This window comes from Vipera berus, assembly GCF_964194415.1.
Source record: "Vipera berus genome assembly, chromosome: 3".
NCBI classification, from domain to species: Eukaryota; Metazoa; Chordata; class Lepidosauria; order Squamata; family Viperidae; genus Vipera; species Vipera berus.
Window position 1 is genome coordinate 1,239,614 of NC_138204.1, and position 25,923 is coordinate 1,265,536.

At 49.3% G+C, this 25,923-nt stretch overlaps 1 protein-coding gene across 2 annotated transcripts in view; it reads left to right on the forward strand.

Annotated features, from left to right (window-relative positions):
• Positions 1 to 25,923, forward strand: part of CTNNBL1 (catenin beta like 1) — a 98,505-nt gene that overhangs the window by 59,076 nt on the left and 13,506 nt on the right. For both annotated transcript variants that reach the window (XM_081323760.1, XM_081323761.1), the window contains exon 12: positions 25,547 to 25,644. In XM_081323760.1, the coding sequence (XP_081179886.1) occupies positions 25,547 to 25,644 (98 nt within the window). The remainder of the gene's footprint in view (positions 1 to 25,546; positions 25,645 to 25,923) is intronic.

The following is a 25,923-nucleotide window of genomic DNA, read 5'->3' on the forward strand; positions in this document are numbered from 1 at the left end:
ATAGAATAGAATAGAATAGAATAGAATAGAATAGAATAGAATAGAATAGAATAGGAATAGAATAGACTTGAAAATATGGAATAGAATGGAATAGAATAGAATAGAATAGAATAGAATAGAATAGAATAGAATAGAATAGAATAGAAATTAGAATAGAATAGAATAGAATAGGAATAGAATTAGAATAGAATAGAATAGGAATAGAATAGAATAGAATAGAATAGAAATAACAGATTATAGAATAGAATAGAATAGAATAGTATTATGAGAGAATAGAATAGAATAGAATAGAATAGAATAGAATAGAAATAACAGATTATAGAATAGAATAGAATAGAATAGAATAGTATTATGAGAGAATAGAATAGAATAGAATAGAATAGGAATAGAATAGACTTGAAAATATGGAATGGAATAGAATAGAATAGAATAGAATAGAATAGAATAGAATAGAAGAATAGAATAGAATAGAATAGAATAGAATAGAATAGAATAGAATAGAATAGAATAGAATAGAAATTAGAATAGAATAGGAATAGAATAGAATAGGAATAGAATTAGAATAGAATAGGAATAGAATAGAATAGAATAGAATAGAAATAACAGATTATAGAATAGAATAGAATAGTATTATGAGAGAATAGAATAGAATAGAATAGAATAGAATAGAATAGAATAGAATAGAATAGAATAGAATAGAATAGAAATAACAGATTATAGAACAGAACAGGAATAGAATAGAACAGAACAGAACAGGAATAGAATAGAATAGAATAGAATAGAATAGAATAGAATAGAATAGAATAGAATAGAATAGAATAGAATAGAATAGAATAGAAAATATGGAATGGAATAGAATAGAATAGAATAGAATAGAATAGAATAGAATAGAATAGAATAGAATATCTTTATTGTCATTGAGTATCTCACAACGAAATTAAGTGCTGTCCACAGTGAACACTACACACAAATAAAAACCACAAATAAGAACATAAATCCTTCACATTCTATTCACTGCTGCACTGCTTCCCCTAATATTGCACTTCAACTATACAGTGGTATTTAATACAGTTACAGCTCTGGGATAAAAACTATTTTTCAGCCTCTTGTGTCTCTTTTTTTATTATCCTGCACCGTCTGCCAGATGGTGATAGTTCAAAAAAAAGAACGTCCAGGATGAGATGAGTCTTTGGGAATATTTTGAGCTTTCCTAAGACAACGGGAAGTGTACAGTTCGTCTGGGTGGGGTGGGGGGAAGGAGAGGAGAGCCAGTAATCCTCTGAGCGATGGTAGTGACCCTCTGGAGCGCTTTGCTCTCTGCTACTGTGCAGCAAGCAAACCATAAATCGCCCCTCCCCCCCCCAAAAAAAACCCTGAGCCAACGAAAACTTGGCCCCCCCTTTGCTTCCCACTCAACATGAGTATTTTTAGTCCTGTGAACACAAACCCTCGACCAGCCTCCCTTTGCCTACAGTTTCCACCAACAGCAATTTCCTGGCCTTCATCATCCACTTTCCGTGCTCAGCTGGCGCTTCAGCAAGCTTTTAGCTTCAAAACATGAAATCTTAAAACTCTGCAAGATGACAAAACGTCGATAAAAAAACCAAAAAACTACGATACGTAGCCGGGTCCTTTCCCAGGACGCTGCCTTCTCTTGCTTGAAAATCAAGCCGCGGTTCTTTGACGGCTGCACAGACCCGAATACCTTTTTTTAAAAAAACCCTCCAATTTATTTCTTTTATTTTTCTGTGCGGAGGTTTTTCCCTCCCCCCCCCCTTTTCTCAGTCTGATGAGCTCTACCTTGTTCTGTGACCAAGTCGGACCGCCCAGAGACCCGTGCTAATTTTCCCCCTTTAATTGCTCGTTCTAATTAGAACGATTCCCCAGCTGCAGCCGTTATCTTCCCTCCAAGTAGCCTCCACGGTCCTCCGTCCAGCTGCCCAGGGATGACTCGCCATCTCAGCCATATGACTCTCCTGATTTATGGGGAGGCCTTTTGCGGACCGCTCAGCCGTTTTTTGGCCGGTTTCCGTTCTGGCTCCTTAACTGGGAAATGGAAACCTGCCCTGGATATTTGGGGGTGGGGTGGGAGGAGGGGGGGCTGACATTTTGACCGGGCTGCAAATACAGCTAGTCCTCTGACTTACAGCCACCGTGGAGCCCCAGATTTCCATCGCTAAGCGAGACGGTTCTTAAGTGAATCTTGCCCCATTACGGCCTTTCTCGCCACTGCAGCAAATTACTGCAGTGGATAAGTTAGTAACCTGGTCGTTAAGTGAAACTGGCTTCCCCCCATTGACTTTCCTTGTCAGAAGTTGGCTGGGGAATTCTGGGAGTTCAAGTTGCAAGGTTGGATAGCCCTGGCATAGGATCTCCTGCTTGAAGAGGGGGTTGGACTGGAGGACCTCTGGGGGTCCCTTCCAACTCTGTTATTTTATGATTCTGTATGGATCTCCTGCTCAAGCCGAGGTCCCTTCCAGCCCTCTTGTTCTGTTATTCAAAACCATCTTAACTCAACTTAGAGAGAGCTTGGGAAGGTTTCCATGGACAAGAATCCTCAAGGGGAAAACAACTCAAGAAGCTTGGGAAATTTTGAAAAGTGAGATAATAAAGGCCCAGTCTAGCACAATACCAACAAAGAGGAAAAATAACAGCTCTCAAAAGAAACCAGCATGGCTGCATAAAGAACTGATAAATTGAAAGATTAAAAAGGACAAGTATAAGAATTGGAAAGAGGGGCACATAACTAAGGCAGAATATCAGCAAATAGCCCGAGCCTGCAAAGACGAAGTGAGGAAAGCTAAGGCTCAAAATGAACTAAGGCTTGCGACCAAAGCCAACAATAACAAAAAATGCTTCTTTCAACATGTAACAAACAAGAAAAAAGTGAAGGAAATGATTGGTCCATTAGTGGGGGAAAGTGGGAAGAAGGTGACAAGCAACAGGGAGAAAGCAGAACTATTTAACTCGTTTTTTGCATCTGTCTTTACACAAAGGGAAAAAACAGTCCAACCTACCAAAACCAGTGCCATAAAAAACAGAATAGAAACGCAAGTTAAGATAGGCAAGAAAATGGTAAGTGAGCACCTGTCCAGCCTAGACGAGTTCAAATCACCAGGACCAGATGGATTACACCCCAAGGTTCTCAAGGAACTGGCAGACGTGATCTCAGAACCACTGAACTATATTTTTCAAAGATCCTGGAGCACTGGGGAACTACCAGAGGACTGGAAGAGAGCTGATGTAGTTCCCATCTTCAAAAAAGGGAAAAAAACAGATCCAGGAAACTACAGACCTATCAGCCTGACCTCAATACCTGGGAAGATTCTGGAAAAGATAATCAAACAACGAATCAGCGAACACCTTGATGCAAAGTCATCACTAAAAGTCAACATGGGTTTGTCAAAAACAGATCATGCCAGACAAATCTTATTACATTCTTTGACCAAGTGACAAAACTAGTGGACCAGAGGAATGTTGTGGATATAATTTACTTGGACTTCAGTAAGGAATTTGATAAAGTAGATCACAACCTACTACTTGATAAGATAGAAAAATGTGGGTTAGACAGCATCACCACCAGATGGATTCGTAGCTGGCTGACAGGCCGTACTCAGCGTGTGGTCCTCAATGGAACCGCATCTACATGGAGGGAAGTGTGTAGTGGGGTGCCCCAGGGCTCTGTTCTGGGCCCAGTGCTCTTCAACATCTTCATCAAAGATTTGGACGAGGGGATAGATGGGGAACTCATCAAATTTGCAGACGACACCAAGCTGGCAGGAATAGCCAATACTCCAGAAGATAGGCTTAAGATACAGAAGTATCTGGACAGACCTGAACACTGGGCGCTATCTAACAAAATGAAATTCAATGGTGAAAAAAGTAAGGTTCTACATTTAGGCAAGAAAAACCAAATGTACAGGTATAGTATAGGGCAGGGGTAGGCAACCTCGGCTCTTTTATGACTCATGGACTTAAACTCAGGAATTCTGGGAGTTGAAGTCCATGAGTCATAAAAGAGCCAAGGTTCCCTACCCCTGGTGGGTATCTTGCTCAATAGTAGTAACTGTGAGAGGGATCTTGGAGTCCTAGTGGACAATCCCTTAAATAGGAGCCAGCCGTGTGCTGCAGCTGCCAAAAAAGCCAACCCAGTGCTGGGCTGCATTAACAGAGGGATAGAATCAAGATCACATGAAGTGTTAATACCACTTTACAAGGCCTTGGTAAGACCACACCTGGAATGCTGCATCCAGTTTTGGTCACCACGATGTAAAAAAGATCTTGAGACTCTAGAAAGAGTACAGAGAAGAGCAACAAAGATGATTAGGGGGCTGGAGGCTAAAACATACAAGGAACGACTGCTGGAATTGGGTATGTCTAGTTTAATGAAGAGAAGGACGAGGGGTGACATGATAGCCGTGTTCCAATATCTCAGGGGCTGCCCCAAAGAAGAGGGAGTCAAGCTATTCTCCAAAGCCCCTGAAGGCAGGACAAGAAGCAACGGATGGAAACTCATCAAGGAGAGAAGCAACCTAGAACTAAGGAATAATTTCCTGACAGTTAGAACAATTAACCAGTGGAACAACCTGCCTCCAGAAGCGGTGAATGCTCCAACACTGGAAGTTTTTAAGAAGAGACTGGCCAGTCATTTGTCTGAAACGGTATAGAGTTTCCTGCCTGAGCAGGGGTTGGGCTAGATGACCTCCAAGGTCCCTTCAAACTACTGTTTCTTCTTCTTCATCCGAGCGCACACACAAAGGTGGCTGCGTGAGTGTGAGTGCCACAAACGGGGCAGCACTAGCGCCAGAGGGACGCTGGCTGCAGCGCCAGCACAAGTGTGTGGGGTGAGTGCATGCCCATGCACTGGGCATCCCTTCACGCGGCCCAGTGGCCAAGAGGCCAAGGCCCTGTAGTTGGCCATGGCCCACAGGTTGGGGACCCCTGCTGTGGAGCACGGCATTAAACTGTTCGCTCAGCGGCCCTTTCTGTTAAGCAAGGATGCAGATGTGTACATCTTGACATCTCGGTTGACAGCTCCAGATGCCACCAGGCCTGAGCTGCCTCCACTGTGGCTCTTTGGGGGGGGGGATTCCAGGACCCTCAGCCCACCCCTCCCCAGTAAACACCTTCCAGTGGGGGTCAAAGGAAGTCTTCATTTGGGCTCTGCCTGCTGTGGGTCACTTCCTTCCTTCCTTCCTTCCTTCCTTCCTTCCTTCCTTCCTTTCCTTATCTCTTCTTTTCTCCCTCCCTCCCTTCTTTCTTTTTCTTTCTTTCTTTCTTTCTTTCTTTCTTTCTTTCTTTCTTTCTTTCTTTCTTTCTTTCTTTCTTTCTTTCTTTTTCTTTCTCTTCTGTTATTCCTTCCCTCCTTTGTCCCTCTCACTCCATTCTTCCTTCCTTCCTGCCGCTCTCCCTCCCTCCCTCCTTCCTTCCATTCTTTCTCCCTTGCTCGCTCCCTCCCTCTTTTCTTTCTTTCTCTTCCTTCCTTTGTCCCTCTCCCTTCCTTCCATTCTTCCTCCCTCTCTCCTTCCTTCCATTTTTTCTCCTTCCCTCCCTCCCTTTCTTTCTTTCTTTCTTTCTTTCTTTCTCTTTCTTTCCTTCCTCCCTCCATTCTTCCTCCCACCTTTTCATAGAATAGAATAGAATAGAATAGAATAGAATAGAATAGAATAGAATAGAATAGAATAGAATAGAATAGAATAGAATAGAATAGGATCTGGAAGGGACCTTGGAGGTCTTCTAGTCCAACCCCCTGCTCAAGCAGGAGGACCTCAGACAGGTGAGATTGTCCAGTCTCTTCTTAAAAATTTCCAGTGATGGAACACCTTTCCTTTCCCTCCCTCCCTCCCTCCCTTCCTTCCTTCCTCCTGCCTGAGAGCGACTCAGACAGCCCAGCCATCCCAACCTTGCCAGGGGCCAGGGGTTTGCCGTCTGGACAGAGCTTTTCCCTGGAGACCGGATGCTTCAGGCTGGCCAGCCGGGCGTTGGGCGGAAAGATTGGCACCACAGCCTCCCTACAGTTGCAATTCTGTAGAACTCTAATGAGTCTTTGATTTCAGATGATCTTCTTTGTTTTTCAAAAAATAAACCTTGTTAAGGAATTGGGTCCTAGGCAGGATCTAACTAAGCAAAGGTAACCAAGCATTTTCAGAGGAAAAGTAGGTAAGATTTTTTTAAAAATGTGGATGTACTAATGACCTTTTAATGCACACGCTGCCTTTAGTCAGTGGGTTTTTGGTGTTATGGACTGTAAAAGCAGAAGACATAAAAATAAAAGACATAAAATAAGCACTACTAATTTCCCATTACGATGGCCTTGCCATCAGAGCAAAGCAAAAGTGCGGACTACACAGCCACCGATGGCTGCTTGTCGCGAGGGCTTCCACTCCAGAGAGGCTCAGCTGCCCCTGGAGGGGACTGGAACCTGTGAAGGACACTTGCAGTCTGGAGAAAAGAAGAAATAGGGGAGACGGGGTAGCAGAGTTCCAGTAGAGGGGCTGCCACAAAGAAGAGCAGGGGGTCACGTTATTCTCCAAAGCACTTGGAAGGCAGGACGAGAAACAGTGGTTGGAAACTGACCAAAGAGAGAAGCAGCCTGGAATTAAGGAGAAACTTCCTGACATTGAGGACGATTAACCAGGGGAACAGCTTGCCACCAGAAATTGTGGGTGCTCCATCACAGGAAGTTTTTAAGAAGAGACTGGACAGTCACTTGTCTGAGATGGTATAGGTCACAGGTCTGCAACCCGCGGCTCTGGAGCCGCATGCAGCTCTTTCAGCCGTCTCCTGCGGCTCCCAGTCCTCTGCCATGTGTTCTGTACCAGCCTGCTACCGGCCCTGCAGAAAAGGCAGGGACAACCCCTTTTTCAAGAAGGCAAGAGGCTGGAATTACGCCTGCCAAATTTATTACTACAAAAACAAACGGAACAAGACAAACCAAGAAACCGGAGCTTTAAGAAACATGAACTATCCGAGCGGTTGCCTTCAGCAAACCAGCCCTCCCACGCATTCCCCTTTTATACAGTTCAGGGCGTGGCTTCTCTGTGCCTCCTTCCGAGGAGCCCCATTGCCTTCCTCTGTTTACTCCTAATTGACTGCCTCCTGCGTCGGGCGTCCTTGAACAGGGCCAGCTGTGGGTCATCTTCATCCACGCTGTCAGGCTCACACAGCTGGGTCTCCACCAGGTGGGAGGGGCCTGGCTGGGGGCTCTGCGGAGCCTCAAAGCCATCATCAGCAAGCTCTTCAACACCCTCCTCCTCCTCCTCTGAGTCATCCGACCCAACTGCCGAACCCACAGGCTGACCCTGAATCACAACACCATGTGCAGTCCCCCCAAAAAAAAGTGGGACTAAAAAAGTTCAACCAATCAATCCAAATATGCAGGGTAGGTGCATATCTCGCCTTGGCTCCACTCTTCAGTCAAACCCTGTTCTGCGCATGCGCGCATATGTGCACACATTTTTTGCGGCTCCCAGTTTTTCCTTTTGTGAGGGAACCGGTTCCGAGTGGCTCTTTCACTGTTTCAGGTTGCTGACCCCTGGTCTAGGATCTCCTGCTTGAGCAGGGGGCTGGACTAGAAGACCTCCAAGGTCCCTTCCAGCTCTATTCTGATGGATTGAACGCCCCCCCCCTTCATGGATTTGGTATGTTTCCATCCCTGGAAGTGGGGTTTGTGGCCAACTTGAGCAGCCTGATGGGGGGGGGGGTCCCTTTATGTGTCTGCTGGATGGGGGGGGGAGCCAGAAGCTCTTGATTTGGGTCGTGTTTCTCTTCTACCAAGACAGCCCTGAAGTTTCTGACAGTTGTTCTAAATTGAGCTGTTTTGGACCAGAGCATCTAAGAGCATCCCTAACAACCAGAGCGGTTTGACCGTGGAACTAAGTACGCTCCCACAGAGAGGGCCTCCTCAGGGTGCCACTGGTCAAAGAATGCCGATTGATGGCCCCCAGGGGGAGGGCGTTCTCTGTGGGTGCGCCGGATTTATGGAACCGTCTTCCGGTTGAGCTCCGGATGGCGCCCGACCTTCGCTCCTTCCGGCGCGACCTAAAGACTTACCTGTTCGAACAAGCCGGCCTGGCCTGATGGGTGATGGGTTTGGGTTTTATTGTTTTTTATGTATTTTAACTTAACTTATTGTTATAGTTTTTGGGCATCTTGTTTAATCTCTTTTAATTTTTGTATTCTTGTCTTTTAACATGTATTGCCCTGTTCACCGTCCTGAGTCCTTCGGGAGAAGGGCGGTATACAAATAAAATTATTATTATTAAATTATTAAGAGATCCGCTGCTGGGCTCACCTTACCTGAAGATCCATTCAGGGCTGGATTAAACAGGATTCCAGCTGTGAACCAGGGGTCAGATTCCAAAGCTCACCTGGCCCTGTCGGTAGGGCAGACACACAAACACACACACCCACAAACACACACACCCGGGTTGCTTTCTGTTTGGAGAGCCTGGGGATTTCTTTGGTTATTAGGAACATTAATTCAAATCTCTGCTTTTAAAAGATGCCTTTAGTTAAATGAGCACAGGCAGGGGTGGGTTTTTTGGGTGTGCGTGTGTTTTTTGGTCTGTTTTACAACTGTTAAATAATTTAAACGAAAGTAGCTAGAAAAGGGGGTCCGCTTGAATTTCAGCAAAGACTTTCTTCTGACGGCGCAGAGTTAATGAGCCAGCTAAGTTCTCCTTCCGTGAAGGACTCCCCGGAGCGTAAGCCCCCAAATCTCTGCCCATCTTGGGCACAAAAGGGACTAGGAATCTGCGGCCGGCCTCACTGGCGCCTGGAGCCGACATGGTGCAGCTGTTCAGGAGCCTTTCCCCTCTGTGGATGGGGTTTTTTTTTGGGGGGGGGACCCCGTCTTTGGTTTGCCCAGGATAAGAGCCAGTGTTGGATGAGAGCCAGTTTGGTGTAGTGGTTAAGGTGTGCTGGCCTAAAAACCAGGAGGTGGTGAGTTCCAGTCCTGCCTTAGGCAACAAAGCAGGCTGGTGACTTTGGGCCAATCACTAGGCGGCTGGGAGTTCTAGTCCCACCTTGGGCCAGAAATTGTGGGCGCTCCAACGCTGGCGGTCTTCAAGAAGAGGCTAGACAATCCCCTGTCTGAGATGGTGTAGGTTCACCTGCTTGAGAAGGGGGCTGGACTAGAAGACCTCCAGGGTCCCTTCCAGCTCTATTCTATTCTATTTCTCTATTCCTCCTCCTCTCCACAAACCCCACTCCCTTCCACCACTGATGATGCTACCTACTTGGGCCATGAAACAGCTGCAAAACAACCCACCAGCTCAGACAGCCACGAGGACCCTTCACTTCAACCCCGAGTGACACATATTCCCCTTTCTTGGTGCACCAATTGGCAGACAGCGCACCCAGACGGGTGTCTCCACCTGACCTCCCTCTTTGGCCCTCCCAGGCCCCCCATCTTCCTTCTGCGGGGAGCCAGGCTGGCACGGGCGGGAGTAAAGGGAAGGGGGGATGCTCACCCCTCCCTCCCCTCCTTTGTTCTCCGCAGACAAAGCAGCCGGCTTGCCGGGTGTTAATTATTGCCGTTATCTTCCCTGCAGCACCAGTGCGGGTTGGCAAGCTCGCCGGCGCTTTTGTGTCACTTTCTGATCTTGTTTGTGCAAAGAGACAGTTATTTACCTGGTGCTGCTTCTGCGGCTGGAGGTGTCCACAGCTGGGCTGCTGCTGCAGCTGCTGGAAAAAAAAGAGAGGGGGGGGGCGAATTTATCCAGGCAGACCCGGGACCCTTAGAAGGGGCAGGAAAGCCGCCCGGAGCCAGCCTGCTTTCTCACCCCTGGAAGCTGGAATTGGTTCAGTAGCACCTAGACGGGGATCCTAGAATCCGAGGCCTGGAAGGGACCTTGGAGGTCTTCTAGTCTAACCATATGCAAAAAAAAAAAAAGCAGGAGACCTCATAACATCCCGGACAAATGGCTGCCCAGTTTTTTTCTTGGAGCAGCAGAGATCGGTTATTTGAAATTAAGGGGCACCAGCCTTCCCCCACCAATTTTGTGGGGGGTGGGGTGGGGGTTTGCACCATGGCTTTTGATTTCCTGTATAGCGTCCTCTGTCTGACCTAATTTCCACTAGGCCAGGGGTGGGCAACCTTGGCTCTTTTGTGACTCGTGGACTTCAACTCCCAGAATTCCCAAGCCAGCCCTGCTGAGGGGAAAGGGAGAGTTTCCAAGCTGAGCCATGCTGGCTCAGGAATTCTGGGAGCTGAAGTCCACCAGTCATAAAAGAGCCAAGGTTTGCCTAGCCCTGCACTAGGAAAGGAGAGCAAGGTGGGAAGTGGGCCCTATATGTACTCACGAGATCTGGGATCCATTCCGTAGTGAGCGTTAGAACAGGGCTCCCCAAGCAACCGGTCCGCACAAACAAGCAAAGCCCCCTCCGCGGGATACAGGCAGTACACAAAACCACACGCTCTCCAATCTGCGGAAAAAGCTCTCTCCACAGAACCGGTCCCTGGTGCCCCAAAGGTTGGGGGCCTTTGCGTTAGAAGATTCCCCAAAGGAGGGGCAGGATGACTGTGGGGTCCCTGATGCTCTCTGAGCTGGGCTGTTTTCTTCCAGGTGTTTCATGACCCAACTAGAGAACATCATGAGTGCTAGAAGGGAGGAGGAGGAGGACAACAAAAAATGTGGGCTCCTTGGGCTCTCTGACCTGGGTTGTTTTCTTGCAGACCTTTCATGACTTGTCTAGCTAAGATCATCAGTGCTGGAAGGGAGTGTGGTTTGCGGAGAGGTGAAGGACGATGACAACAACAACTGTGGGGTCCTTGTTGCTCTCTGAGCTTGGTCGTTTTCTTGCAGACGTTTCCTAACCAAACTAAGTAACATCCTCAGTGCTGGAAGAGGCTTGTAGGAAGAAGACATGTGGGTTGAGAAACTGCCCTGCCTCTTTTCCTCCCAGAGTTGGGGAAATGGAAGAGCATGAAACTCAAGTGCAGATTTTTCTTTCCCTTTGCCAAACTTGCTGCGAAGGGCCTAAATCTGGCGTCTCCGATCTACCTGACCACAAGGGTCAGAGGAGAACCTGTGCCACCCAGGACTCCTGCCTGCGGTGCCCGTGGTTTGTCAACCGCATTGCTTGGCGATCAAACCCCCTTTTCCCGGGTTGGAAAAAAAGCCACTTCCAAGCCAAGTGGGTGCATGCCGTTGCTCGGTTGATAAATATTTGCCAGGCAGGAGGCTAAACACGATTCAGTTGACTTTGATCTCGCCTCGTAGTCCCTACCAGCTGTTTAAACACGCCGCGCACTCTCTACATGCGCCTTCCAGCGGACGCATGTTTACGCAGAGCAGAAACTGTGTCTCTCCTTCTGTCGGCACATTGCGACAGTTGCGAGACGCCTCCCACCTCGTGCGGCAGTGGGGGGGGGCAGTTGGCACTTGTTGGCGCTACTTCAGGGCTGTTCTCCTGTGTTCCGTGTATTGTGCAGTTGTAGCCCGGACGGTTATTCGGGGAAGGGGACCCGATCTCTTTCTGCTCTGCAGCCCCTGGTCAACAAGTCAGCCCGTGAAATGGGACTGTATTTCTTGATTTATTGATGATCAAAATTGATATATGCTGCCCATCTCGCTGTTTAGGAGCGATTCTAAGCAGGTGACTTTCAGTGCTGGAAACTGGAAACGGGACAGGAGACAGGAAAGAATGCCGAGGCAGATATAATAACATCAGGGAGTGTGTGAATGTTTTGTTTCTTACTTATTTATTTCTTGAATTTGTTTGCTGCCCGTCTCATAGAAAACGAAATGCTTTATGTTGGAGAGAAAGCGGCCGAGCCAGGGGGAGGAGTCAAGGGAGGAATTAGTCTGGAATCCTTACGTAGCCACAAGAGGGCAAGCGAGGTCAGGCTCCCTTTGAATGCCATTGATCCTTATCTAGTCTGGCCCAGTCTGGGAAGATTCCTGTGTTACAGGCACCAGCAATAGAGTAGCTAGTTGAACTTTTCACGCGTGGATCTGTTTGTGCCCATCAGTTTTGGAGAGTGAATCTCAAAGTGTCTCTTGGGGGGTTTCCCAAAGATCTCCCTGTTATGCAGGTAGTCCTCGGCTTATGATCACAGTTGAGGCCAACATTTCTGCTGTTAAGCGAGACATTTGTTAATTGTGTCTTGCCCCATTTTACACCCTTTCTTGTCCCGGTTGTTAAGTGAATCGCTGCGGTGGATAAGCTAGTAATGCGGTTGTTAAGTGGTTCCCCCTTTGACTTTGCTTGTCAGAAGGTCGCAAAAAATGGATCACGCGACCCCGGGACGCCGTCATAAGTATGAGTCGGTTGCTAAGCGTCTGAATTTTGATCACGTGACCCTGGGGATGCTGCAAGGGTCGTAAGCGTGAAAAATGATCATAAGTCACTTTTCCAGTGCCGTTGTAACTTTGGACGGTCACTCAACGAACTGTTGTAAGTCAAGGAGCACCTGTATTTCCAGGCAGGGCTGCAGTTCAAACCAGGGGAAGCCAACCGAGACAGACAGCTGTCACACAGGTGCACTTGGTGGGAAGGCAGAAGGAGTTTCTCCAGAGGTTTGCCTCGTGTCCTATGGAGCAGCCTTCGCATCCGTGACTCTCTTTTCTCTGTGGGGACTTTCTGCAGATAAAATTGGCTCAGCGTGGGAAATTGATGTTTGCTAGAAGGGACCGGACGTCCATTTCTCTGAAACGGTCTAGGGTCTGTTGCTTGAGCGAGGGGTTGGGCTAGAAGACCTCCAAGGTCCCTTCCAACTCTGTCGTTCTGTTACTTTGCTCTCCCAGGCAGCTGGGTGTGTGGATGGTTTGGGCTTAGCACTTTTCTATCATATTTTGCTTACGGATTCTGAAGTCCTGCAGGAGCTGATAGCCGACCCTGCTCAGTATTTCAGGGGGGGGGAGCGATCTTCGGGACGGGGGTGTCCCTGGGAACAGCACCCTGGCAGGCTTCCCACCCCAGGAACAGGGAGTATTATCCCCTGCTAATGTTTCTCTATAAAACAGATTTGCATGCTTATTTCTATAAATCTGCATTGATTTCTCACTCTTAAACCTATATCGGTAATTTTTATCTGTAATCCTGCAGCCTGTTCCCATAAATGTATGCTTATTAACTGTACTTAGCAAATCTACTTAGGAATTACATACTTAATGCATACCGGTAATGCTCCGTGCATCTGAGGAAGTGAGCTGAAACTCATGAAAGCCTAGGCCTAATTATAATAATAATAACCAGACAACCTGTGCCCTGTGGGATTTCAGAGGTATTTCCTTACCTAAAGAGAGAAAATGAATAACCACAGGTGGCCAAAAATTAGTGGAAGCGGAAGAGACTTCTGACCTCCTGCGGGTTTCCTCAGTGAGTTTCTTTGTAGGAAGCTGGCAGGGAGCATCAGAAATCCTTCCTTCCTTCCCTCCCTCCCTCCTTCCTTCCCCTCCCTCTTTCCTTCCTTCCTTCCCCTCCCCTCACTTCACCTCCTTCCCCTTCCCCTCCTCCCCTTTCCTCTCCTCTCCTCCCTTTTTCTCCCTTCCTTCCCTTCTTCCCTTCCCTTCTGGCAGGTAAGTGGCCGCTACCGGGTGGAGAAGGCAGTGAGGGATTGCTAGACTGGCTGGGAAACTGTCACAGAACATTGAGAACAAAGATCACGTGACCGCAGCAGCAGCAGCCAGCGGCACTGAAGCAGCCACAACTTCCCCAAATTTCATTCTCTTGGGAGCCCTTTCCCTCCCTGCCCCAGTTCAAGGTTTTCACCTCCCCCCCCTCCCCTTTGCCTGCCCTCCCTTCTCGCTCACCTCTTGTTCACGGCACAGTAGGTGGCTTCCACAGAAGGCTACCACTGGTGTGGGCCGCCACGGATGGCTTTCTTGCTGCTCCTTGTTTCTGGGCCTGGGTTGGTCAGCTAGCCCCACCCTATTTTTCCTGAGCCTTTTCTCCCTTTGGGCCTCTGCTCTGTTCTCCTGCAAGCCCCCCACCCCACCCGCCCCCCAGTTCTGCTTCCTCTTGCCTTCTCCCCGCTCCGTGGCATCTCCTGCGTCATCGGTGGCCTTCACAGCAAAGCCAGGCCATTTCAAGAGGGGGGGAGAGGGGTGGTAGCCCCGGCTTCCTCCTGCTGCCCCTTCCTTCAGGAGGGGGTCCACGCCTTGAAGGAGAGGGAGCAGCCGCGTGGCTGGAGCACGTGTCCAGAGGCTGCCTCGGCCAGCTTCGGAGTCTGACTGGCAGAGATGGATGGACTCCTTCTGTGACATCCATTGTCATAAGTTGAACCGGCCCCTTTGTCCGCCATGTGCAAATCCCTGACGCTTCAACATTCAAAATTGCGCCCGGCTCGCCAGCCTTCCAAACCTAATGAATCAAAGTGTCAAAGAGCATGAATAAAATGAAATTGTTAATTGCTTGACTTCTCCATTTTGAGTAATGGAAAGAGGAGCCTCTGGGGAAAGCTCGATTAGAGAGCTCTGGCGGGGTGGTGGGGTGGTGGAGGGAGTGAGACAAATAACAGGATGGCAGAGTTCGAAGGGACCTTGGAGGTCATCTAGTCCAACCCCCTGCCCAGGCAGGAAACCCTATACCATTTCAGACAAATGGCTGTCCGGTCTCTTCTTTAAAAACCTCCAGCACTCACAGCTTCTGAAGGCAACTTCTCTCCCACTGGTTAATATGTCCTCACTGTTAGGAAGTTTCTCCTTTCTTCCAGGTTGCTTCTCTCCTTGATCAGTTTCCATCCGTTGCTTCTGATGCTAAAATGTGGGGGAAATATTTGATCCTCCTCTCCATAAAAGGGAACCTTGTTGACATCCTCCCATCGAGGAAAAACCCGATGGAAAAGACAAGAGACAGCAACACAACACAGTAATTCTTACTTTTGAGATTCAGAGGTTTATTTTGCTAATAGTTTGGAACACAGCAAACATAATAGCACAACATCGCTTACATTAGTAGCCCGTTGCAGTGAGGTCCAGCGACATAGCAGGTCCATCAAGGACAGCTATAGGCCAGGGGCAAATCAATCAGATCCAGTCCCGTCTTTTTATACCCTTTCTCATCCTTAAACCAGGGGGTCTTCAAACTTGGCCCTTTGATGACTTGTGGACTTCATCTCCCAGAATTCCAGGCACACCTACCTGGCTGAGGAATTCTGGGAGTTGAAGTCCACAAGTCATCAAAGGGCCAAGTTTGAAGACCCCTGATATAGACTTTAGGAGGAGTGGACTTCAACTCCCAGAATTCCTCATCCAGCGTGCCTGGCTGAGGAATTCTGGGAGTTGGAAGTCCACAAGTCATCAAAGGGCCAAGTCTGAAGACCCCTGATATAGACTTTAGGAGGAGTGGACTTCAACTCCCAGAATTCCTCATCCAGCGTGCCTGGCTGAGGAATTCTGGGAGTTGGAAGTCCACAAGTCATCAAAGGGCCAAATTTGAAGACCCCTGATATAGACTTTAGGAGGAGTGGACTTCAACTCCCAGAATTCCTCATCCAGCGTGCCTGGCTGAGGAATTCTGGGAGTTGAAGTCCACAAGTCATCAAAGGGCCAAGTTTGAAGACCCCTGATATAGACTTTAGGTGGAGTGGACTTCAACTCCCAGAATTCCTCATCCAGCGTGCCTGGCTGAGGAATTCTGGGAGTTGGAAGTCCACAAGTCATCAAAGGGCCAAATTTGAAGACCCCTGATATAGACTTTAGGAGGAGTGGACTTCAACTCCCAGAATTCCTCATCCAGCGTGCCTGGCTGAGGAATTCTGGGAGTTGAAGTCCACAAGTCATCAAAGGGCCAAATTTGAAGACCCCTGCCGTAGACAGAGGATCAGCAATCTTACCCTTTCTGCTGACTTTCTGCGGAACATACAAACTGCTACAAACATACAAACTGCTAAGCTTGTAAGCTGCCCTGAGTCTTCGGAGAAGGGCGGGATATAAATGGAATTAAAATAAAAAAAATAAATAAAAACATAACTTTCCACATACCTGTGTACACCTCCATCAGCTGCTTTCACTTCCCCATTTCTTACTGTGCAGTCCTTTCCTTCTAAATATATTTGAAACAAGCAAGCTTAGCAAAATCATATTCAGTACAGTTGCAAACTGCAGAATTAAGCCTAGCACAGACTTTGGTTCAATGCTTTTTCCATGAGGCCTGGTTTAATCCACCTGGGCCTAAACCAGAAGCAGCAACAGCCAGCCAACGTTTTCGTTTTCCGCACTCTTGGTCGAAGGGAGAGGCAACCTAGAACTAAGGAGAACCACTTCCTGCTTGATTCTCCGAGGCTTTTTTCCGCAACGGAGCGAAACCTCCTTTGCCAGCTTGTCCTTCGGCCGGCCTTTTACACCGGAGGTGAATTTGTAGACATGAGGAGGGAAGAGCAAGTGGGTTTATTCAATTAAAAAAAACTTGCGTGATGCCTTGCGATATGTATTGCTATCACGGAGCGGCCGAGATCCGGAGGGAGGAAGCATCAGGAGTTTTCAGCAGACCCATCAATGGAAATGAGAGTTCCTTTAAGGTGGTTTCCCACCCCCACCCCCACCCCGCTCTTCATTTCGTAGATCAGAGGTCTTCAAACTGGGCAACTTTAAGACTTGTGGACTTCAACTTCCAGAATTCCTCAGCCAGCCAGGGCTGGCTGAGGAATTCTGGGAGTTGAAGTCCACAAGTCTTAAAGTTGCCCAGTTTGAAGACCCCTGTGGTAGATTCAGGCCATCAGGAGTCTGAAGTATCCATCGTGGTGCTTTGGAAATAAGTGAGAGGGTTTGGAGAGGTTGGTTGTTTTTTTAAATGATTATTAGATTTATATGCTGCAGTTCAAGGCAGCCCTGAGTGTCACCACGATCAAAAAAAGATGTTGAGACTCTGGAAAGGGTGCAGAGAAGAGCAACAAAGATGATCAGGGGGACTGGAGGCTAAAGCATAAAAGGAAGGGTTGCTGGAATTGGGGATGTCTAGTTTAATGAAGAGAAGAAACAGGGGGGACATGATAGCAGTGTACCAGTATTTGGGGGGCTGCCCCAAAGAAGAAGGGGGGGTCAAGCTATTCCCCAAAGCACCAGAAGGCAGGACAAGAAGCAACGGATGGAAACTCATCTAGAAATAAGGAGAATTTTTTTGACAGTAAGAAGAGTTAACCAGTGGAACGGCTTGCCTCCAGACCTTGTGGGCGCTCCATTCCCTGGAGGTTTTTAAGAAGAGAAGAGACTGGACAGCCCTTTGTCTGAAATGGCCTAGAATCTCCTGCTTCAGCAGTGGGTTGGACTAGAAGACCTCCAAGGTCCCTTCCCATTCTCTTATTCTGCTCTTCAGTGGCCTTCAAACGTTGTGGGGGCTCCCATCGCTGAAAGCTTTTAAGAAGAGACTGGACTCTGTTATTGGGTTAATAAAACATGCAGATCTAAGAACAATTATAAAATCAGATTAAAATTACAAAAGATGAAGAGTGCTGCAGTCTGTTCGGTCTCCTACCGTCGGAGATCTTCCGTAATTTCCCATAAACATGCTGAAATCCTGCTGGTTCCTTTCTATTTTTATCTCAGCGTATTATTAAAGACGGGGGCTTCCCATTGCTCACCTCTGCTGAATGGCATGTGGGCAAATGATACCTTTGACAGTCCTTCTGAGCCCCCCGCCCCCCAAACAGCTCTCAGTCCTTGAGCAGAGGTTTAACAGTAACAGTAGGACAGAGCTGGAAGGGACCTTAGAGATCTTCTAGTCCAACCCCCTGGTTGTTTGTGGGGTTCGATTTTTTTCTTCCTTGTTTTTCCTGAAGAAAGTGCTTCTTCTGAAGAGGTTTCCAGCACTTACAGGATAGAATAGGATAGGACAGGACAGAACAGAACAGAACAGAACAGAATAGAATAGAATAGAATAGCAAATATAGAATAGAATAGAATAGAAATAGAATAGAATAGAATAGAATTAAAATAGAATAGAATAGAATAGAATAGAATGGAATGGAATGGAATAGAATAGAATAGAATAGAATAGAATAGAATAGAATAGAATAGAATAGAATAGAATAGAATAGAATAGAATAGAATAGAATAGAATAGAATAGAATAGAATAGAATAGAATAGAATAGAATAGTTTAGTTTAGTTTTATTGGATTTCTATACCGCCCTTCTCCCTAGGGACTCAGGGCGGTTCACAGGGCATATATAAATAGGTATACAAAAATTAAAAGAAAATTAAACTATGCCCAATTAAAATATAACAATAATGAAATAATAAAACCAATTAAAAACCCAAATTCCCCTTCAGGCCAGACCAGCTAACTCAAACAAGTGGGTCTTCAACCCGCGACGGAAGGATCGGAGGTCCGGTGCCGTCCGGAGCTCAACCGGCAGTTGGTTCCAAAGTGCCGGGGCACCCACAGAGAAGGCCCTCCCCCTGGGGGCCACCAGTCGACATTCCCTGACCGGAGGCACCCTGAGGAGGCCCTCTCTGTGGGCACGCACAGGGCGGAGGGGAGTTGATGCCGGCAGCAGGTGGTCCTCGAGGTATCCCAGACCCATGCCATGTAAGGACTTAAAGATCATAAACAAGACCTTGAACCTCACCCGGAAGACAACTGGTAACCAATGCAGCTCGCGGAGCAAAGGTGTAACATGGGAGTACCGGGAAACTCCCACGACAACTCTCGCGGCCGCATTCTGTACCAGTTGGAGCCTCCGAGTGGTCTTCAAGGGAAGCCCCATGTAGAGAGCATTACAATAGTCTAGGCGAGAGGTCACGAGCGCATGAGTGACCGTACACAAGGCATCCCGGTCCAGATAGGGCCGCAACTGGCGCACCAGGCGAACCTGGGCGAAGGCCCCCCTAGTCACGGCTACTATATGGTCTTCTAGGGTAAGTCGTGAATCTAGGAGGACTCCCAAGTTGCGAGCCCTATCCACGGGGGGTAAAAGCTCACCCCCCATAGAAAGAGATGGAACATTTTGAATGTCCCGGGATGCCGGAATGTACAGCCACTCAGTCTTGTCAGGGTTGAGTTGAAGCCTGTTCCTCCCCATCCAGACCCGAACCGCCTCCAGGCAACGGGACATCACGGTGAGGGCATCACTGGGGTGGTTTGGGGTCAAAATGAAAAGTTGGGTATCATCAGCATATTGATGATACCCAACTCCAAAACCACGAATGATCTCACCCAGCGGTTTCATGTAGATGTTGAACAGGAGAGGCGAGAGAACCGACCCCTGAGGAACTCCACAAACGAGAGACCTAGGGGCCGATCTCTGCCCCCCTGCCAACACCAACTGCGAGCGTCCCAGGAGATAGGAGGAGAACCACTGAAGAACCGTGCCTCCCACTCCCAATCCCCTGAGACGCCGCAGCAAGATACCATGGTCGATGGTATCGAAAGCCGCCGAGAGGTCTAATAGGACTAGGACAGAGGAATATCCCCTATCCCGAGCCCTCCAGAGATCATTCACCAGAGCGACCAATGCCATCTCCGTGCTGTACCCGGGCCTGAAACCCGATTGGTAAGGGTCCAGATAATCCGCTTCCTCCAGGACCAGAGGGAGCTGATGCGCCACCACACTCTCAACAACCTTCGCAAGAAAGCGAAGGTTGGAGACTGGACGAAAGTTGTTCAATACAGCTGGGTCCAAGGCAGGCTTCTTGAGGAGAGGTCTCACCACCGCCTCCTTCAAGACGGTGGGGAAACAACCCTCACTCAAAGAAGCAGATATGACCGCCTGGAGCCAGCCTCGTGTCCTCTCCCTAGCTGCATAAACCAGCCAGGAAGGGCACGGATCCAATAAACATGTGGTGGAGCTCAGCCTCCCCATAATCCTGTCCACTTCATCAGGGGTCACAGAATCAAACTCCTCCCAGATAACATTGACAAGACCGCCCGTGTCCAGATCGCCAGACTCTGCCCAGCTGGAGTCCAAACCGGTCCGAATCCGAGCGATTTTATCCGACAGATGTTGACTAAATTCCTCGGCACGACCCTGCAAGGGATCCTCCCTCACCTCCTGATTAAGAAGGGAGCGAGTCACCCTAAACAGGGCGGCCGGGCGATTATCTGCGGACGCGATGAGGGTGGAGAAGTAATTACACCTCGCCACCCTCATCGCTGCGAGATAAGACCTAATATGGGTTCTTAACCGCAACCGGTCGGATTCAGAACGGCTAGACCTCCAGCAGCTCTCTAGGCCCCGTTTCCGACGCTTCATCTCCCGGAGCTCCACGGAAAACCATGGAGCTCGCTGGGATCTGCACCGGGTCAGGGGCCGCAAGGGTACAACCCGGTCAAGTGCCTCAGTGGCTGCCCTTTCCCAGGCTTGCACTAAGGCATCTGCCGAGTTGTGAGCGATGGAGGCAGGTGGGGACCCCAGCGCCGCTTGGAATCTATCGGAATCCATTAAGCGTCTGGGGCGGTACCATCTGATTGGCTCCGTACCCCCACGGTGGGGGGTGGCAAAACGGAAGACCATCCGCAGGAGGTGATGATCGGTCCATGACAGGGGCATAATAAATGGAGAGCCCCCACCAAAATCATCCAACCACCGTCCAGATAAAAAAATCAGGTCAAGGGTGTGGCCTCCCTCATGAGTATGAGTAGAATAGAATAGAATAGAATGGAATGGAATGGAATGGAATGGAATGGAATGGAATGGAATAGAATAGAATCTGGAAGGGACCTTACAGATCTTCTAGTCCAGCCCCCTGCTCAAGCAGGAGAACCTACACCGTCTCAGAGAGGTGAATGTCCAGTCTCTTCTTAAAAACTTCCAGTGATGGAGCGCCCATAATTTCTGGTGGCAAGCTGTTCCACTGGTTAATTGTCTTCACTGTTAGGAAGTTTCTCCTTAGTTCCAGGTTTTCTTCTCACCTTGATTAGAGTCCATCCATGTTTTTCTTGTCTTGCCTTCTGGTGCTTTGGTGAATAACCTGACCCCCCCCCCCCCGCCTTGTGGCAGCCCCTCGGATACTGGAACTCTGTTATCATGTCACCCCTATTTCTTCTTTTCTTCAGACTGGCCAAACCCAAGTCCCGCAGCCGTTCTTGGTATGTTTTAGTCTCCAGGCCTTGGATCCTCTTAGTTGCTCTTCTCTGAACTTTTTCCAAACTCTCAACATCTTTTTTTGTGATATGGTGACCAAAATTGGTTGCAGTATTCCAGGTGTGGCCTCACTGGGGTTTTATAAAGCGGTACTAATACCTCGCGTGATCTTGATTCTGTGCCTCTGTTTATGCAACCCAGGATGGTGTTAGCTTTCTTGGCTGCTGCTGCACACGGCTGGCTCATGGCCAAGCGATCGTCCACGAGGACTCCGAGATCCCTCCCACTTGCTTGTTCACACTCTTGAGGGCTGGTCATTAACAACCAGATGACTGCAAAGAATATACAGCAGACGTACAACCAAAATTGAGCCCCAAATGTCTGTTGTTCAGTTTTGCTCCACTTCATGACTTTTGTTCCCACAGTTGTTAAGTGAATCACTGCAGTCGTTAGTGACCTGGTTGTTAAGTGAATCCTGCTTCCCCCTTGTCTTTGCTCATCAGGAGGTCGCAAAAGGGGATCGCGTGACCCCGGGAACACTGCGTAACCGTCATAAATACGAGTCGGTTGCCAAGGCTCTGAATTTGATGGCAGATCACGGGGACGCCACGACATAAATGGGAAAACGGTCATAAGTCCCTTTTTACCGCTGCCACTGTAGCTTTGAAAGCTCACTAAACGAACTGTTGTAAGTCAAGGACTTACTTGTAAATCTTCCAATCCTCCACCACTCAGTCAGAACCGAAGAAGCTTCTTGGATGAGAAGCGAAATGCCTTCAAGGAAAATAACCAAGGAAGTCCAGTTGTCTTTTGGGAGGGGGGGGGAAGCACCTTTGGGACAACCGTGATCTGGAGGATGGAAACTCTCCATAAACATCCAGACTTGCTTGCAACGCTCTTAGTCTTTTTTATTTTCTTTTTTTTTGGGGGGGGGGCTTTGGGGTACACAGGCGCTGGGGTCCTTAAGAAGCAGAAAACTGCCATCACGGGGATCTCTCCAATCAGCCCGGCTGCCCCTTTTAGGCCGAGCTTGCTTGGATGGTGACACCTTCTTTTCTGCCCCAGCCTATGTGAGTCCTTGTTAACTCACAAAGGACAAACAAACCCCTCTTCCAACAAGTAGGCTGGAAAATGCAGGAAAAACAACCCCTTTTAATATTATTTACAGACCTGCAAAATGTCCCAAAAGCAAAAGCAAACAGAACACGATGCAAACGGAGAATTGTTCACAGGCAAGGCAATCAGAACATGATCCCATGAAACTGGAGTCCTTTCCGGCAGTTGCCTTCAGCATCCAGCACCGCCCACACCTTCCCTTTTTATTATGCAGCCCCATTGGCTTCTCAATGCTTTCTCCTCCGCCCTTGGAGTCGCCCCACTGCCTCCCTCTGTCCTGCTCTTGTTGCCTTTCGGCATTTGCAAGCGTCTGATGTCTTCCAGCTGTGAGTCCTCAGAGTCTGACTCAGCTTCCCAGCACAGCTGGGTCTCAGCCTAAGCACGAGTGGAGGGGCCAGGCTCTTCATCAGATTGTAAGTCCGGGGGCTCGTCAGAGCCTTCCTCCGACTTTGATGGCTCTCCAGGCCCCTCCTCCTCCTCCTCTGATTCCCCAGACTCAGCTGCCGGGTCCAGTGGCTGGCACGGAATCACAACGCCTTGCCTTTCCCAAGCACCCACATTGCCTGTTGTGGCCGCCGAGTGATGCTCGTGAATACTTTGGGGCTGCAGAGAGCTTGGCGGTGGGAGATGCTGAGGCCGGCCCGCGTCTTCAGACCAGCAAAGCCTTCCCCATGCCCTGCTGGCACAGCCTGCCGGAGGGTCCGCTGCCAATTCTGGTGCCGCTTGGCAGACCTTTGGCAGAGGGTGGCCTTATCTGCTTCACACAGGGTAACTTTGTGTTCCCGCATGCCAAGCGTCGCTGTGCTTACTGCCGGTGAGAGAGGCCGAGCATTGTTGGGAAGGGGCATGTGCAACAACCGGGGGAAGGGTCTTGCATCCAGTCTTTGTCGCCATCATGTAAAAAAAGATGTTGAGACTCTAGAAAGAGGGCAGAGAAAAGCAACAAAGATGATCAGGGGACTGGAGGCTAAAACAGATAAGGAACGGTTGCTGGAATTGGGCAGGTCTACTTTAATGAAAAGAAGGATGAGGGGGGACATGATAGCAGCCTTCCAATATCTCAGGGGCTGCCCCAAAGAAGAGGGAGTCAAGCTGTTCTCCAAAGCACCAGAGGGCAGGAGAAGAAGCAACGGATGGAAACTCATCAAGGAGAGAAGCAACCTGGAACTAAGGAGAAACTTCCGGACAGTGAGAACAATTAACCAGTGGAACAACCTGCCTCCAGAAGTTCTGGGTGCTCCATCACTGGAGGTTTACAAGAAAAGATTGGGCAACTCTTTCTTCAGGATGCAATGAGGTCTCCTGCAGTGGGGTGGACTAGAAGGCCTCCAAGGCCCCTTCCAACTCCTCTGATATTCCGTCTTTGGAACATAGCAACTCTGGAAGCAGCCGTGGTTCTCGGCTGGGCTGTCCCGCCAGTGAGGCCCCCCCCCCAGCCTCGGACCCTCTGAAGGGTACCCATCGTGGCTGCCCTCTTCCTGAAAAGTCTTCTCCCTAGCCCGTATGCCCCATTCATCTGCAGAGGAGGCTGCGCCCACCCACCCACCCCCCTCCGGGTGGACGGAGGGAAGAGCCAAGCCAGGGGGTGAAATCAAAACTGCCTTTTCATCGCTGCCAAGCAGGTTGCTGAGAAAGGCCCCCTTTTTTTCCATCCGGCAGGCAGGACGAGGAACAGTCCGCTGTGACTGACCGAGAACAAACGGAGAAAGAAGGGAGGCGCCAGGGCACCGATTGGCACAAGGGGGGGGGGGCACAAAGCCTGGCTTCTTCCTTCGGCTGCTGCTGCTGCTTAAAAATATACTGCTCAAAAAAATAAAGGGGACACAAGATAAGACATCCTACTATTAAATACAGTACATTGTGTTGTTTAAGTGTTCCCTTCATTTTTTTGAGCTATCTATCTATCTATCTATCTATCTATCTATCTATCTATCTATCTATCTATCTATCTATCTATCTATCTCTTCCCTCCCTTCCTCTTCTTTCTAGTTTTTCTTCCCTCGCTTCCTTGCTGCAGAAACCCTCAGCGGCTTTTTCAGGAGATGCAGACAGTTGTGCTTTTGGGGATGGGGGGGGGCTGTTTCTTTGAAGAAAAAAACAACCAAAGACCTTCCATCCATGGCTGCTTCCCCTCTGCCCGCCCGCCTGCCCTTTCCTCTCCCCCCCCTCCCCGCTGGGCCGATGCCCATTAAAAGGGGGGCGTCGAGGAGGCAGCGGCCGAGAAGCGGAGGGCTCTCGGTCACAAATTGATCCGATGCCAGCCACGAACGCCGGGATTGGTATTCTGCTTTACAACCGGCAGCAGAGTCGAGATCAATCCAATTAGGGTATTTCCAGCCCTGCCGGCATCCTGGCTCTGGCCTGTCTCTCAGCCTGTCTGCTGCAGGGAAGCTCGGCTGAGCAGAATCCCTGAGTGGGCAGGCGGGGGGGGGGGGGGCTGGGGGCCGTTCAGCAGGCCGGGGGAGCTGTGCTATTCCAGATCCCAGCCACCCACCCCCAGAAGTCTCGAGCTTCCGAACAAAGCCAGATCAGCAAAGGCTGTCGCAAACAAGGAGAGAGTGACAGAACGCCAGAGTCGGAAGGGACCTTGGAGGTCTTCTAGTCCAACCCCTGGCTCAAGCAGGACAGCCTGTGTTCGGTCTCTTGAACACTTCCAGTGATGGAGCACCCACAACAAGAATAGCTTGACTCCCTCTTCTTTGGGGCAACCCCTTGGATATTGGAAGACTGCTGGTCCTTCTTTTCATTAAACTAGACATCCCCAATTCCAGCAACCGTTCCTTGTATGTTTTAGCCTCCGGCGCCCTGATCCTCTTGGTTGCTCTTCTCTGCACTCTTTCCAGAGTCTCGACATCTTTTTTACATCGTGGTGAGCAAAACGGGATGCCGGATTCCAAGTGTGGCCTCACCAAGGCTTTTTAAGGCAGTACTGACACACTTCATACGGCTTTGATTCGATCTCTCTGTTGATGCAGCCTAGGAAAAAGCACACTCAGCCACACACCACCACGACCCTCTGAAACGGGGGTCTTCACACCTGGCCCTTTTACGACTGGTGGACTTCAACTCCCAGAATTCCTCGGCCAGGCACGTTGGGAGTTGAAGTCCACAATTCTGGGAGTTAAAGTCCGCCAGTCACAAAAAAGGCCAGGTTTGAAGACCCCTGCTCTAAAAGAAGGACCCGCTGTCTGCAAGGAGCATCAATCCTTTCACCCCTCTCCCCCCCCCCACCAACCAGCCAGAACTGAGGAAGCTTCTGGGATGGGAAGGGAAAGGTCTTCCAGGAGAAAAAAACGAAGTCGACTTGATTCCTGAAAAAAAAGGCCCCTTTGGGACAACGGTGATCCTGGATGACTGAGAACCCCCCCATAGACGTAAATAATAATAATAAAAAATTGTTCCATGCTCACCTCTGCCTTTCTCCCCCCCCCTTCTTTCCCCCCCCCCCGTCTGTCCCCAGAGCACGTCTGCTCCATCCTGGCCTCGCTCCTGAGGAACCTGCGGGCTCAGCAGAGGACACGGCTGCTCAACAAGTTCACGGAGAACGACAGTGAGAAGGTGAGCGGTGGGGCAGCCCGGAGTCCGGGTCTCGCAAAGGAAAGACTGCTGTGCCAGCTGGGCACCCTCCGTCCTGGTGGGGCTGCCCAGAAGGTGCCCAAAGGCTGGCAGCCCTCCCTCCCTCCTTCCCCGCGGCTGTTTGGGCAGCCCCACCAGGATCGGGCCTCACCAGGTCCCTGCAAATCATTTTGGATCAAGAGGAGTGTTCGTTCTGAAACTCCGTGGCAGCGCAAGGGGGAGGCGGCCACGGCAAGCCGAGCGGGCCTCCGAGGGGCGGCT